We start from the raw sequence: 16,283 nt of genomic DNA, 5'->3' as shown, positions 1-16,283 counted from the left end.
AGTCTCTCTTGTACATCCTCCCCAGCAGAGGGAGCTGGTCTCTCTACAGACTGTCACCAGCAGGAAACTACTAAGGATCAGAAGTGCTCCATACATCCCCTACCTCTGTTCTGACTCATCAGAAGTGTGAATGTGTTACAGCAACTTACTCTATTTAGAGTCAGGGCGGGAGAAGATCTAACCTCCTTTGTTTACATCACATTCCAGAATAGAGATTCCCCAGGCAGAACTTGCCGGCAATTTTACAGCGAATGAAGGAGAATAAAAGCGTGGTCTGGTCTTCCACAGCCACAACCTCTTGGTCGTGCTAAGGGCACAAAAACCAGCCTGTGCAATTAAGCAAACTTAACCAAAGGGATGCAAAGCTGGGATGTGTGCAGTGAGAGGTCATTTTGTGGACCGTCCGCAGATCCCAACCAAAGCTCGCTAATACGAAGAAAGTCTTGAGTAGCCTCAGGAAAGCCTACCCTCCATAGTCAAATTACTGGGCTGGGACTCAACTAAACCTAAGTATGAGAGGGGAAGTCCCACCACAAATACGGTCCTGAAGAAATGATGGCTGTGCACACACTGAAAGCCAAGTTTCTAAAACAGCACTATAGGTAAACCACACTCATCCGCCGCTCGTCTTAGGAAGACGACAACGATTAAAACGAAGCAGTGAGGTGTAGTCCAAAGAGATGAGCTACGGCACCAGACAGTCCTGGCCTCTCACCCTAGTTCTAGAACTTACAAGTATAGGATCTCAGGCAAATGTTACCCGGAAGTCTTGGTTTCTTGATCTGTAAGGTGGGGAGGATGATAGCTCTGCCACAGGTAGTTGTGGGAAGTATGACCCAGTTTTCCTTCCCTCCTTTCCCCACGTTAGAGGGAGTCGCAGCCAGAAAAAAAGAAATGAGCATGGGACTTGTGGGGAATCTCCGAACAGACCTGGCTACTTTGAATCCAGGAGGAAATACTGGGAAAGAGTACATAATGAATAGGATGAGCCCAAATGTGAAAGGGTCTTGGAAGTCAGACACAGACGATGAGATGTGATTCGGTAGCTGAAGAGAGTCACTGCAGATTCCTGAGCAGGGAATCACACAATGAAAGCAGGGCTAAGAACGATGAAAACGATGCCTCTCGACAGGCATCACTGCTCTCTCCTGGTTCTTTCTCTCTCAGACCCCGTGGCTCTTTCCCTCTCTCCCCACTTTCCCCCTCCACCTCTCCCCACCTCCTTACCCACTGCAGCAGGAAAGAGGAGTGCTACCATCTCAATACATAAAATCTTCAAAGTTATGAATACTCTCGGTTACTCTTTGGATGGTGCTCGATCTCATCTCTCTACTATAATTAAGGAGTCTCTCGATATTTCTAAAGTCCCAGCCAGAAATAAGAGTTTGGGTTCAGAGACAGCCAATCCTCCATTGTACTCTAGGGCAGGCGAGGGGGAATGACAGTAAAGGCCGATCTGCTTCTCACTATTGCCATCTACCGTCACCTGGTAAACAGATTTTCCACGAAGGCTAAAACAGTGTAAGTCTAGAATGGATCCAGCAGGTGGCAACCCCAGATCAACAAATGAACTCTCCAGCAACTCCACAAAAACCCCACAAATCACAATGTCTATTTATAAATAAATCTTCAATTATAACTGGGTCCAAAAGTCCGCAATTTTTATACTAAAATCAATCTGTTCCAGCAACAATCACTATTAAATTGAGCAAATCTGAGGGAAGGACACTGAGGCATCATAACCGTGGCTTGTGGTCATGATATTCAGCAATTATCACACACTTATTAGATTCTTATACAAGGAAGACCGTTGAAAAGTCTTCACTTCAGAACATATTCGACAACATGAGAGGTTATTTCAGCCAGGTCTACATACGCACACCAATTTTACATACCATTTGTAATCTCCTATAACACTGATAGTGTTGTACGCATCAGCGGCCCAGGTAATGGGCCGCTGATTGAGAACTTGGCGCAGCGTGAAGCGATGCTCTCCAGGGTCTTCGATATTCGTAAAGTATTCAAAGACACCAGTCTGATCTGCAAAATTCGGAGCTTCACTAAAAAACGGGTAATCTGTTCAAAACACAATAAATTCTCCATTTAGTACAAAGTCTTCACAGAATCTCTGCTGATACTTCAGCACATTTTAAAATACTTTTGAAAAGTCCTAAATAAGTAAATGACACTAATAACAAGTGGAAGTTTAGGGTTTAGGTTAATATTGATTGATTTCTTTTTTATTTGAGAGACAGAGAGAGAGAGTACAAACAGGAGAGAGGGGCAGAGAGAGGGAGAGAGAGAGAATCCTAAGCAGGCTCCACACTCAGCCCAGAGCCCGATGCCAGCCTTGATCCCACAACCCTGGGATCAGGACCTGAGCCAAATCAAGATTCAGACGCTTAACCGACTGATCCACGCAGGCGCCTCTCAAGCTCCCTCATTTCTAAGTGGGCATGAGGACAAGAGACTTAAATGAAAGAATGTATGTGAAGTGTGTACATAAACCAGCAACTGGCAACGGCTCAATAAGAGATGGTTTTGTTATTTCTAGCATCTGTCAAATAAGTTTCTAAACCCCGGGTCACAGTCATCAGCTGGGAGATTAGAAAAGGCTCACCATATCAACTACAGAATTTACAAATTACAAATTGTCTTCTATTTCTAAAATGAGGCAAAAACAGTTGGGCCCACACTATGAATCTGTTCTTGGTTTTATTAAATTACAGTCTTACAATGCTGAAGGCTACAGAAGAGCAACTCTGGTCATCATCTTACAGCTATTTCACACTTCATGCTTTTCTAAATGCTTCCATATTCATCATTTGAGAAATTAAGAACCATATAAAGTAGTGCTACAGCCTGACTTACAGTGTTTAACTTTAGGTTTTAGTTTATTTTGTGGTCAACAGAGCATTACATTTTAGATCTGAAGGTTTCGAACTGCCCTTCATTCCTCAGGTCACAGAATAGCTTTGGTGGCAGGGGAACTTCTCTCTGGTTAACGAGGCCATATCTCAGGGCAAGGCCTCATCTACTGAGGGCAAGAACAGTTACCTCTGCCAACACAGAAGTCAGCAAAGGAAAGCAACAGGATTATGCCTGGCGGCATAATTCGCCAATTCATCTAAGAGGCCGCTTCAGAGAACTGCAAGAAAACAAGGCACCAAGCAACCCTGGGGGTCCCTGTGGTCCATGTCATGCAAACAATTGAGAGGAGCCCAGTACACAGTCCAAAGGGCATCGTCCTGCAGTTAACCAGGACATCACTTGCTGGGAAAGGGACATGAGACCCTGTGGCTGGGCAGTGACCCAGGGTCATCGGGAGCGGGTACCAGGAGTCTCCAACCAACCATGCTGGAAACAGCAGCCCTGCGGCGATAGGAGGGTCAAGTCACTCTCTCACAATGGCAGTCTCCCTGCCTGTGTCTCTCCTACAGCCACAGATCTTAGGAGCAAATACGAGAGCCAGCTGACCCTGCCTGTGAGGTCCACAAGCTGCACGTCTACTAATCAACAAGTTCCGTCACCTACTGAGTGACCTGGGGCTATCACCACGATGACCGTGCCTTCTCATGTGTCCAGCAGTACTGCTAAATTACCGAATATCAAAAGCTTTTCCAACAGGTTTAGGACAGCTCTTCCTAGAAAAGCAGGAGAGTGCAAGTATAAAACTCCCGGGCAGGGCAGACGATGAGGTGAAGTAGCCAAGGGGAGCACTGCTGCCCTCAACCATCAGGCCCCCGACACTGAAGAAAGAGAAGTCACTTGACCTCGGGGCTACAGGAGGATGCCAGGAATGGCTTCCACTAACAGAGAAGCGGCAGGGTAATAAGCCTCAGGCTTCACCAAAACCAAATTAGGATTATAGCTCTCATTCTGACATTGACCTCTATGCTTTTTTTCTGGCACTGAAAACTACAGGGTCCTCAAGTCGAGAGTCACCTTGAGGTAACACAAAAATGAGATCTCAGTTACCACGTGGACATTTAGAGCTACATTTTACAGCCACTTTATCACGCACGAGTTCGACACATAGAAATCTACCCGCTACTGGTTAGGTAGGTTAAGTTTTAGTTTTAAAAAAACAAGCAAAAAATGAAAAACTCACCAACATCGAAATCATCATCATACACCTGCGGGAAAGGCTGGGGCTCTGGAGGCGGCGGGCAGCTGCCCTTGCCCCCGCTGGTGAGAGTGGTGAGGGTGAAGAGCTCGTCTTCCTGCAGCTCCAGCGTGAAAGCACCACCGCTGTCGAGAAGCTGAGAAAAGAAAACGCGGAGGTCAAGGCCAGCTGCATTGGGCTCCTCTCATTTGGGCCAAATAACTTTTTGGAAAAAAAAAAAAAAAAAGAGCCAAACTCACTTCTGTTACAACTTCATAACCACTTGTGAAGGATACATCCAATACCAAGGTCTTTGCGATCTTTTTCTTAAGTTATTTAGAAGACTTTATAAAATTCTACTTTGTAGGTAGGACTTTAAAAGAATTTCACTACATGGAGGGAAGGATGACTAGACAACACCAAAACCTATTTCTATTAGTCTGTTCTTTTCCATTAGACTACAAGCTCTCAAAGCCTGTGTGTGTTCAATACATGTATGTAAGTAAGAGATCTGCCTATTTAGTATTTAGGAGTTTACTAAGGTGGAAAAGTCCATAAACAGCTTAACCAGCTGTTAAGCACAAAAAACCTTCTACTATTAAGAAAAACAAGTCCTGCTTCTTTCATGTTCCATACATATTTCAATTAGCAAGTTAGGTTTATGTCACATCTATGCTTTTGGCAACTTAATCTCTTTAAGCCACATCTCCACAAAATGAGGGGGGAAAATACATACCTCCTAGGGCTGTTGTGAGGATTAAATAAGACAATGTTTATAAAATGCTTAGCTCAGGGCATGACCTTCAAGAAACACTCCCTACATCACAGCTGTTCTATGCTAAATGTAGATCTCTGAAGACCCCAGAATCCTCTGCATAATGAATGTAGGCATTAGATGTATGCCCATTTTGTGAAATTTGAGCAGCTTTTTTTCCTACTTTGAATTAAAGGGGTTTATAGCATATCTTTGCTTTAATAATAAATTGTTGGTCAGACCTATGAAATACGTAACACCATATTCTGGCTCAGGTATACCCCCCAAATGATATTATTTTATTATGGGGAAAATCAATTTTAATATCCTATTTCTAGCAATTTATTGTACAAAAAGCAGACTGTTCATTTTTAGAATTTAATATATGACCAGTGTTCAATCACTGATGGTGACTAACTGATTCACAGAACATTAACAGTTTCCAGGAAAAGTAGATTTGTGTCAGTTACATTAAGTAGTGTGCCTACTTGGACCAATTCGTTCTTTGAAACATTTACTGAGGAACCCCCATGTGCTAAGCACAGTAGCAGGGACCTGAGATAAAAAGCTAAATGAGGCAGGTCTCCAATCCTCAACGTGCCCGGTGTGGTGAGGAAAGTGTTTAAGTAAGCACCCGTGCCTAGATGGCCGTGAGCTAAGACTGGTAGGGAAAGCTTCAGGGGAAGCGACACTTCAGCTGAGTTTTGAAGGAAGAAAAAGCATGTGCAAAGTCACAGAGGTGAGTAAAGTGACATGCCATGCTCTGAAAAATGCAAGAAGATTCGTGAGCACAGGCCACGTTAGCAGAACACGTGTAGAGAGAGGAAAGCAGTCTTTTACCCCATGAGGTGACAACGAGGGTCATGTGCTACACTAAGGGAGGCCAACTCACAGGAAAAATCACTGAGGGACTTAAGCAATGGATTGACAAAAACCAGATCTGGATTCTAGTCGCAGTGTGATGGGTGGCCCGGACAGAGTCAGACTGGAGGCTGAGAAAACAGAAGGTAGTTTCCAAAATCTTAGGAGAGAGGTAATAAGGAACTGACATAAGCAGTAGCCAGTGGGAATGGAGGAGAAAGGATCGTGTAAGAAAAACATGTCAGTGATAGAATGCTCTATACTTGATCAATGATGGTGTATAAAGAAAGAGTAGGTGGGAAAAGACAGTCGCAGGTGAGATTCAATTTTGTGACTTGGGCGGCCAAGGGATGGGGGTACCATTCACTGTGGCAAACTAGATACTAAGAGCAAACACACCTATAAACACACACACTCCTATTATGCCTTGAGGAGGATTTCTATAAAGGCGCGCGCACACACACACACTCACACTCACACCCGCTGGGAACAACTTTAGCTCTATCATACTTAAGCCACAAAATCAGTTATAAAATTAAAAATTCTTAATTCATTAATCAAATGTCTGTTCTCTTTTACTGTTTGCAATGTTTAAAATATATGAATTTATTTGAAAACTACCCATAGAGAATCCAGTTGTTTAAAAAGAAATCTCTTCGATGGTTTTCCAAGTCTGGTATACCACACCTGTAGCTCTGGTATTTCACTCTGAGGAGAAAACACACAAAAAAAGCATAGTTGAGTGGTTCATCATATCCTCTGAGGGTTTCCAAAATGAGTAAGTACCAGCAAGAATGAACCGCTGATAATGCACACTCTATATCTATTTGCCAAAGACCTACCTCAAGTCTTCGATAGCAACATTCTGAAAGTAGGAAGAAATTGTTCAAGCAAATACTTTATGTCCTGTAAATACTACAGACTTTTGGCAAACATTTAAAAAGATTCTGGTGCCTTTGCTTCAAAAATACTCACTATTGTACCTGTGTAAAATGCTTTTTAGGAATTTTCTGGTATTAATAGAACAATTCTTACATAATTAGTAGTCAGAAAAGGCACTGTATTTTCTGTATTCAAATCTAACAATAGGTAGAAATAACAAGAATCTTGTGCCTTTTTACATTGTTGTTGTTGTTGTTGTTTCTTTGTACAGAATACTGAAAAGATCAAAGTTTGAAAGTTCCCTAGACTACATAAGTGATGCTTCTACCAACAAGAACAACTTTGCTGCAAGTGACTTTGGGTAAGTGTTCTTCAAAGCCATGGAGAGTTTTGCCTGCTAGTGGCTTCCACGCTGTTTGACTAAAACCAGTCAGCAGATAGAAAACACCACTGCTTCTATTCATTTATGTACAAATGCTTAATAGCTGGTAACACACATAAGACTTCACTTGAGAAGGCCTAGCCTGTGATAAAATATATAAATTCTCAAATCAAAACCAAAATAAAAGTCCCACATATTTACTTACAAAAGAGCCCTTTAGAAGGAAGGTAGCAAACTGGTGCGACACATTGAAATAAGGCAGAAACGGCCGTATACACCTAGAATGTTTATGGCTCTAGGAGAAAAAAAAGTCATGTAAGTAACCCAAATGATATACAACCTATTATAGAGGGAAAAAAAAAAACAACTAAACATTTAAGGCCCAAGATTAATAGAATAGCACATATTAGGTGACAAATAAGAGTTTACTCCATATCGCTAAAGACTTTTTTTCTAGTATAACCTGTACTGAAAGTCTATTGAATATGCCTAGTCAGAAGTAAAGCTCCCTGGCATTTTGACTGAAATAAACTTTAAATTCACAGCTAAACTGCAGAGTCATTTTATATTAATTTTTATATTATAATGGTATTCCACGTAAAATGCATCAAATGAAAAGCAAATGCTTGTATGTTTTCACCGAAAAGGCATCTCATCTTAACATAACCTTCAAATACACAACTAAATTCAGTAAGTACATACAACCAACAGTTCTCAAATTGACAACATCATTTTTTACTAAAAATAGTTGCTACTATGGGCTGGGATCAAAAGAATTATGAGACATAATCCCACTTCAGGGGATTCAACAATCCCAGAGCACTGAAGCAGAAGGCCAGGCTTTGTGGGCAATAAAAAAGTTACAATTGTTGTTACAGATTTCAATGCCTCATCCTCAACAGATGATGTACAACTAGACAGAAAAGCAACAAGGATAGAGGCGATTTGCACAACTACCAGGAGCTGGCCTGGACTCACATCTGTAGACCACCTCCCCCAGCAAGAGCAGAGCGCACATCCTTTTCAAGGGCACGTGCAACATTTACCAGGGAGCACCATATTCTCAGCCATGAGAGAAGTTTCAACGTTCAAAAAGATTCAAGTCACACAAAATATGTCCTCTGACCACACGAGAGAATGAAATCAGAGATAAATAACAGAAAACCCTCTAGAAAAATTCCAAAATATTTAGAAACCAAATAACAAACTTCTAAATAAGCCATGTTTCAAAGAAAAAGTAAAAATAAAAAGGGAAATTAGAAAGAATTTTGAGTTGTATCAAAATAAAAATACAACGTACGATTTGTGGAATGCCACCAAAGGAGTACTTAGGAGCAAATTTACAGCACTGAACACTGATTACAGAAGAAAGATATGACACTTCAGCTTCCACCCGGAGATAGTAGGAAAAGAGCAAATTAAGAGCCAAAGTAAGCAAAACAAAGAAAAAAATAATAAAGAGCAAAGGAGAAATCACGTAAACAAAACCCAGAAAAACGAGAGAGAATGATCAAGAAACCACAAGCTGATTCTTCAAGAAATCAATAAAATTGATAAACTTCTAGCTAGACTAATCAGGAAATCAGGATAAAAAGAAAACACAACTTGCCATCATCAACCGTAAGAAAGGTGACATCAACACAAATTATATACGTATTAGAGGAACCACAGGGAAAAACTTCAGTAACTTTATGCCCAGAACCTGACCAACTTGAGTGAAATGGAAAAAATTCTTGAAAGACACAGAAACCCAAGCTCCCTAAAGAAGATATGGATAACCTGAATAGCCCTGATGGCTGCACTGGGAAACTCAGGTCGGCCTTGAAGCTTTGCTCTAACATGAAGCCAAGCGACCGCAGGCTGGTACACTGCCTGCCTGAGCACAGACACGTGCCCCCCAACACGCCCACGTGGCCCACGGGCAGAGGCCAGGAGACATGCAGTTCCAAACAGAAGGAAACCTCTGCACGGTATGAGCTGATCACCAAGGTAGCTATGCAGAGCCTTGGGTGGCCACACGCGATAAAGCCACAAACTACAGAATTTGTTCAGGAAAGTCACTAAGCAAATAAATGGCAGCAACAACGATAAAAAAGCAATGATCACAAATGCTAGACAGGAGAAAATCTGATTTCTACAGCTGCCACATTACATTATGTAATATGGCTAGTTTTCAGCAAATAATGATGAGATTTGTAAAACAAAACAAAATAGCAAAGAGTGGCCAACAGGAAGGAATGAAAGTGCTCGACAGAAACCATGTTTGACCAACACGGCTTTACTTGCCACATACTAGGCTTCTAATCAAAGACACTAAATCAGGTATTTAAATGTGTTCAAAGAGCTGAAGAAAACCACATCTAAAAAATGGAAGCAGAGCTCTACTTCCAGAATGGCAATGTGGGGAGCTCCACAAAGTTGCTCCCCAGCAAAACTGGTGGAAATGATTTTTAGAAAAATGGAAATGATCCTAAGGGCATGCAACAAATAAACTTTTATTTAAGAAAATCTGCTCTCAGTAAAAAGAGCAAGAACCCGTGGCATTTAAACCACGATCCACTCTGTCCCTTTCTCTGTTAGCCAAGTAACAGAAACTGCATGCCAAGTAGGGATAGCCAAGAACACAGGGCTTCCTCCTCCCAGCTCACAGCTTGAGGCTGCAGGAGCTTCCTGAGAGAAGCAGAATTTCAGCATTTCTCATCCCCCACCCCCTCAGCTACTTGATGCCAATGCTAAGGAGCAGCAAGTATGGCCAGGAGGCTGGGGGTTGGGGTGTGGGGGTGCTCTCTTCCTCTGCACAGCTCCCATTCGTGATTTCACCTTGGGATACTGAGAGTACCAGGGTGCCAAACCTCCACCCCTCACCCTGTGTTCCTAAAGCAGCAGTGTTACAAAGAGAGAACACCCTTGTCCGCATCCCAGCTCTAAACTTCAGCTTAGAGATTTTTGTGCAGAGAGACAGACAGGCTGTGAAACAGAGAACTCAGAAAGTCTCCCCAAAGAAACTAATACAGAGCAGTTATAGTTGGTAATGATGCTCTCAAAAATAATAGGGCTTCTGGGGGAAAGTAAATAAGAAGAGACTGGCAGCTTCATTAGATACATTAGCTTAACCACAACCCAGCTAGTTTGCTACAGAAAGACACAGAAACAGACAGCTGAGGAGAACCCTTTTGAGGTCAGATTAAACCTAAACATTAACCTCAGACACCACCTCTGCAAAGAAACTGGGGTTTGACTGGATCAGTTTGTGGAGCTATTTCAAGTCCCAGGGCAGGGCTAAAAACAAGAGAGCAATCTACCAGCAATTAACAGAGAGGTGTGATAAAGAAGTTCCTGGGAAACCACTGCCATCCCAGGGTGATCCTGCACAGGTCCAAAGCTGCACCCTCTAGGAAGCAACACCTGGGGCTTCATGGTGCAGGGGGAAATAAACCTCACTAAAATACTCCAGCCAAACACTAAATAAACATGCAAGCAAACAATAACAGACCAGGGGGGAAGGGGGACCAGGACTCAGAGCTGCTACATGATATCGTATAAAAGGTAGGGCTTTCAAAAGCAAAATTATGAGAAATTCAAAGAAACAAAAAAAATTTGACTCATACACAAAAAAGGAGGCAACAGAAGTGGCTGTGAGAACAAGCAAATGTTGGATTTAACAAAGACTTCGAAGTAGTCCATAGATAAGTTTGAAAAAAACTAAAGGAAACGGGCTTAAATAAGAACGGTAAAGGGAGGAATAATCACAATGTCTCCTCAAGTGGACGATATCGATAAAGTGAGTAAAATTCTTCATAATTCAAATGGAAATTCTGACGTTGAAAAATACAGGAACTGAAATGAATTCACTAGAGATATCAACAGTAGATCTGAACTGGCAGAAGAATTCGAGAACACGAAAACAGACTGATGGAGATTGTGCAACCCGAAGAAGCGGGGTGGGGGAGGGGATCAAGAAATGAAGAAAAATGACAGAACCTCAGAGAGCTGTAGAACCAGTAAGTACCAGCATATGCACCACGGGAGGTTAGAAAGTAGACAGAGAAAGAAGCAGAAAAAAATGTTTGCAGAAAAAATGGCTGAAAACTTTCCAAATTTGATGAAAAACAATCTACAGACCCAAGACGCTCAACAAACTCTACGAGTGAAAGCAAAGAGTTGTACACAGACACCAGTAAAAATGCTGAAAGTCAAAGAAAAGAAGGAAATCTTAAAAGCAGAAAGGGAAAAACTTACCACTTACAAGAAACCTTCGGTAAGATTAAAAGTGGATTCATCATCAGAAACAACGAAGGGTAACACATTTAAAATGTTCAGAAAACCAGTCAACCAAGAATCCTTTTTCCAGCAAAATCATCTTTCAAAAACCGAAGGCAAAGTACATTTCCACATAACCAAACACTGAATTTGTTGATACCAGATACAACTTTGCCAAAATTTAACATAAGTATTTCAGACTGAAGGCAAATGATCACACATAGTAATTCAAATCCACAAAAAGTACTGGCAAAGGTAATTATGCAATTATAAAAGCCAGTAAAACTGCCTATTTCTTCTTTCTTCCCATAACTGATTTTAAAAGCAATTGCATAAAATAATATGTATGTAATTGTATTGTTGGGCTTATGAAATATAGAAATGTGATATAATTGCCAATAATAGCACAAAGTAGCCACAGAGGGGAGAGGACTGTATGAGAATAAGGAAGTGTCACCAGATGGTGACAAATCCACAGTAATCTACAGCAATAAAAAAAACAACCAAAAATGGTAAATAAGATTAAAATAAATATATAATTTCTCTTCTTTATTCTCAGATTTTTTAAAAGACAAAATTATATATAAAGTTGTAATTATAGGGGCGCCTGGGTGGCTCAGTTGGTTAAGCGTCCGACTTCAGCTCAGGTCACGATCTCGCGGTCCGCGAGTTTGAGCCCCGTGTCGGGCTCTGGGCTGATGGCTCAGATCCTGGAGCCTGCTTCCGATTCTGTGTCTCCCTCTCTCTCTGCCCCTCCCCCGTTCATGCTATGTCTCTCTCTGTCTCAAAAATAAATAAACATTAAAAAAAAATTTTAAAAAAAGTTGTAATTATAACAAGTCTTGTTAGGCTTGTAACAGATAGAAGTATGATACATACAATAAAAGAACAAAAAGGGGGAAGGAGAATAAAGCTATATGTAGGAATAATATTTCTGTATCTCACTAGAAATCAGTTAATATGAATCTGAAGTAGATTCTAATAAGTCAAGATGTACAACCCTAGAACAACCATTAACTAAGTAACTCACTACAACAGAGTGAAAAAATTAAAGGAATTAAAATGTTGCCAGAACATATTCACTTAATACACAAGACAGTTAAGAAAGAATAGATGAACAACAAAAATGAGACATATAAAAATCAAAAAGTAACCTGACAAATGTAAATCCAACTATATCAATATTAACATTAAATATGAATGGACTAAACAATCCAATCAAAAGTTCAGAGTACATTTTTTTTTTTAAGAAGTCACTGGATGTCTTCCACTGACAATCTTTTTAAGTTTATTTATTTATTTTGAGAGAGAGAGAGAGACTCAGAAAGCATGAGGAGAGGGGCAGAGAGAGAGACAATCCCAAGCACTGACAGTGCAGAGCCCGATGCAGGGCTTGAACTCACAAACCATGAGACCATGACCTGAGCCAAAATCAAGAGTCAGACACTTAACCGATTGAGCCACCCTGGGGCCCCAAGTTCAGAGTACATTTAAAATAAAACAAGATCCAACTTTATGCTATCAAAAGGAGATTCAAAGATACAAAGGGGCTGAAAGTGAATGGAGGGGAAAATGTGTATCATATTAACAGAAACCACAAGAATAGCTAGAGTCATAATAAACAAAACAGACTTTAAAACAAACAAAAATTGTTACTAGAGAGACATTTTATAATGATATAAAGATCAATCCATCAGGAAAATATAAGCACATATGCACCTATAAGAAAGAGCCAAAATATAGAAAACAAGAGGACAGATGATTCAACAATAGTAGTTGGACTTCAATTAACCACTATCAACAGAGAGAACAAGGAAGTAGAAGACTTGAATACTATAAACCAGCTAGATCTAACAAACATCTATAGAATAGCACTCTACCCAACAATAACACAACATACATTCTTCTCAAGTACATATGCAATATTCTCCACGATAGATAATGTGCAAAGTAATAAAATAAAACTCCATAAATTTAAGATTAAAATCATATAAAGTATACTCTCAAATCTCAATAGAATAAAATTAAAAATCAGTATCAAAAAGTTAGGAAAACTCACAAAAATGTACAAATTAATTCATTCCTAAAATAAGCAATGGGTCAAAGAAGAAATCACAAAAGAAATTAGAAAATACTTTGAGATGAATAAAAATTAAAATGTAACATAATAAAACTTGAAGAGATACAGCTAAAGTACTAGTTACAGAGTAATTCATAACTTTGAATACTTATATTTAAAAAAGAAATATCTCAGGGGACTTCATAGCTCAGTCAGTTAAGTGTCCGACTCTTGGTTTCAGCTCAGGTCATGATGCCGCAGTTTTGTGGGTGTGAGCCCCACATCAGGCTTTGTGCTGGCAGCATGGAGCCTGCTTGGGATTCTCTGTCTCCCTCTCTCTCTCTCTGCTCCTCCCCTCACATTGTCTCTGTCTCTCTCAAAATAAATAAATACACTTAAAAAAAAAAAAAAAGAAAGAAAGAACCTAATATTCTACCTTAAGAAAATTAAAAAAATATTTTTTTAAAGAGCAAACTAAACTCAAAGTTAACAAAAGGAAAGGAATAAAGATTAGAGTGGAAATTATTGAAATAAAGAGAAAAATAGAGAAAAAAATCAACATAAGCAAAAGTTGTTGATTTGAAAAGATGAGCAAAATTGACAAACCTTTAGGTTTTTGAACCAAGAGAAAAAAAGGAAGACATATTACTAAAATCAGGAATGAAAGAGGAACATTTTTAACAACCTCACAAAAGTAAAAAGGTAATATACAAGGGAATACTATAAACAAATATATGCAAACAAATTAGGTAACATATATAAAATAGACCAATTCTCTAAACACAAACTAGCAAAGCTGACTCCAAAAATAACACAAAATCTGAATAGACCTGTAAGAAGAGATAGAGTCCATAAACCAAAACATTCTTGTAGGAAAATCCCAAAATCAGAGGGCTTCACTGATGAATTCTACCACATGTTTAAAGAATTAATACCAACCTTTCACAAATTCTCTTTAAAAATATAAAAGGAAGGAACATTTCCCAACTCACTCTATGGGGTATTACCATTCTATCAAAACCAAACAAAGAGATGATAAGAAAACTATGTACCAGTATTTCCAATGAATTTGGACACAAAAAAATCCTCAACAAAACATTAGCAAATCAAATTCAGCAACAGATAAAAAGGATTATACATGATGACAAAGTGGAGTTTATCCCAGAAATGCAAAGCTAGTATAGCAGACAAAAATCAACATAATGCACTGTATCAATAAAATAAAATTAAAAAACACATGACCATCTCAATAGACCCAGAAGACATTTACTAAAATTCAATGCCCTTTCATGACAAAAGCACTCAACAAACTAGCAATAGAAGGGAAGTTCTTCAACCTTATACAAAATATTTACCAAAAAACCACAGCTAACCTTACGCTTTCACCTTAATGGTGAAAGACTGAAAGTGTTTCCCCTAAGATCAGCTACAGTACAAGAATGCATATTCTCACTATTTCTATTCAATATTTACAAAAGGACAATTAATCAAGGGGGAAAAATCAAAGGCATCTAGAATGAAAAGAAGGAAGCAAAACTATCTCTCTTTGCAGATGATGTAATTCTGTATATAGACAAACCATTATAACTAAGAAAAAAGCATAAAAGCTTGTGAGATACAAGATCAATATGTAAAACTCAACTGTACTGCTTTACACTAGCAACAAAAACTCTGAAAACGATACGAACAACACAATTCATTTACAGTTCTACCAAAGTAATAAAATACTCAGAGATAATAACTGTAACAAAAAGAAGTACAAGATTTATACCCTGCAACCTATAAACATCATTAAAAGAAGTAAAAATGTCAATGAATGAAAAGATATCCCATACTCATGCACCGGAAGATTTGATATCGTCATGGTGGCAATACTACCCAAATGATCTACAGGTTAAACGTAATCCCTATCAAACTCCAAACTGGCTTCATTGTAAAAATTGACAAGCTGATACTAAAACTTTTATGGAAAAGCAAGGAACCCAGAAGAGCCACGCAATGTTGAAAAATAAAGCTGGAGGACTCATGTATCCTGACTTAAAAACATACTATAGAGCTATAGTAATTAAGACAACATAATGCTCCCATAGGATAGATACACAGGCCAAGGCAATAGAATTAAGAGTCCAGGAAAAAACCCTCACATTTATTGCCAACTGATTTTCAACAAGGGAGCCAAGACAATTCAATAGAGAATGAACAGTCAACAAATGGTGAAGGAACAATTAGATACCCACCTGCAAAAGATGAAGTTACAGATACATACCTAACCCTCTATTTAAAAAATATTATGGATCAAAGACCTAAGTGTGAGAGCTAAAACTATAAAACTCTTAGAAGCAAGCATGGGTATAAATATCATGTCTTGGATTAAGCAATAATTTCTTAAATAGGACACCAAAAGCATAAAACTAAAAGAAAAATGGATATATTCAGCTTCATCAAAATTTAAAATTCTTGTATTTTAAAGGGCACCATTAATAAAGTGAAAAACAACTGATATAATATGTCAACTACACTACAATTTTTTTTTTAATTTTTCATGTTTTTATTTATTTTTGAGACGGAGAGAGAGAGAGAGACCGAGCATGAGTGGGGCAGGGGCAGAGAGAGAGGGAGACACAGAATCCGAAGCAGGCTCCAGACTCCGAGCTGTCAGCACAGAGCCAGAAGCAAGGCTGGAACTTGTGAACCATGAGATCCTGACCTGAGCCGAAGTAGGACGCCTAACCTACTGAGCCACCCAGGCGCCCCTACACTACAATTTTTAAAAATTAAATTTAAATTTTTAAAAAGGAAGTGGAAAACAACCCACAGAATGGGAGAAAATATCTACAAGTCACATATCTGATAAGGGGACTTTTATCTAGGGTATGTGAATAACTCTTATATTTCAAAAACAAAAAGACAAACATCCCAATTTAAAAATGGGCAAAGGGTCTGTGTGGGCATTTCTCCAAAGGAGAAATACAGATGGCAA

At 39.4% G+C, this 16,283-nt stretch overlaps 1 protein-coding gene across 8 annotated transcripts in view; it reads right to left on the bottom strand.

The window, feature by feature from the left end:
* GALC (galactosylceramidase) overlaps window positions 1-16,283 on the bottom strand; it is a 151,585-nt gene that overhangs the window by 98,653 nt on the left and 36,649 nt on the right. For all 8 annotated transcript variants that reach the window (XM_086709075.1, XM_086709077.1, XM_086709076.1 and 5 more), the window contains 4 exons: window positions 7,190-7,279; window positions 6,342-6,428; window positions 4,112-4,262; window positions 1,896-2,076 (listed from right to left, as the gene is read on the bottom strand). In XM_086709075.1, coding sequence (XP_086565201.1) covers window positions 1,896-2,076; window positions 4,112-4,262; window positions 6,342-6,428; window positions 7,190-7,279 — 509 coding nt within the window. The remainder of the gene's footprint in view (window positions 1-1,895; window positions 2,077-4,111; window positions 4,263-6,341; window positions 6,429-7,189; window positions 7,280-16,283) is intronic.

This window comes from Puma concolor, chromosome B3 (genome assembly GCF_028749965.1).
Source record: "Puma concolor isolate L17-30 chromosome B3, mPumCon1.1.hap2, whole genome shotgun sequence".
Taxonomy (NCBI): domain Eukaryota; kingdom Metazoa; phylum Chordata; class Mammalia; order Carnivora; family Felidae; genus Puma; species Puma concolor.
The sequence above is the reverse complement of the archived record's forward strand: the minus strand, read 5'-3'. Positions and strand labels throughout refer to the sequence as shown.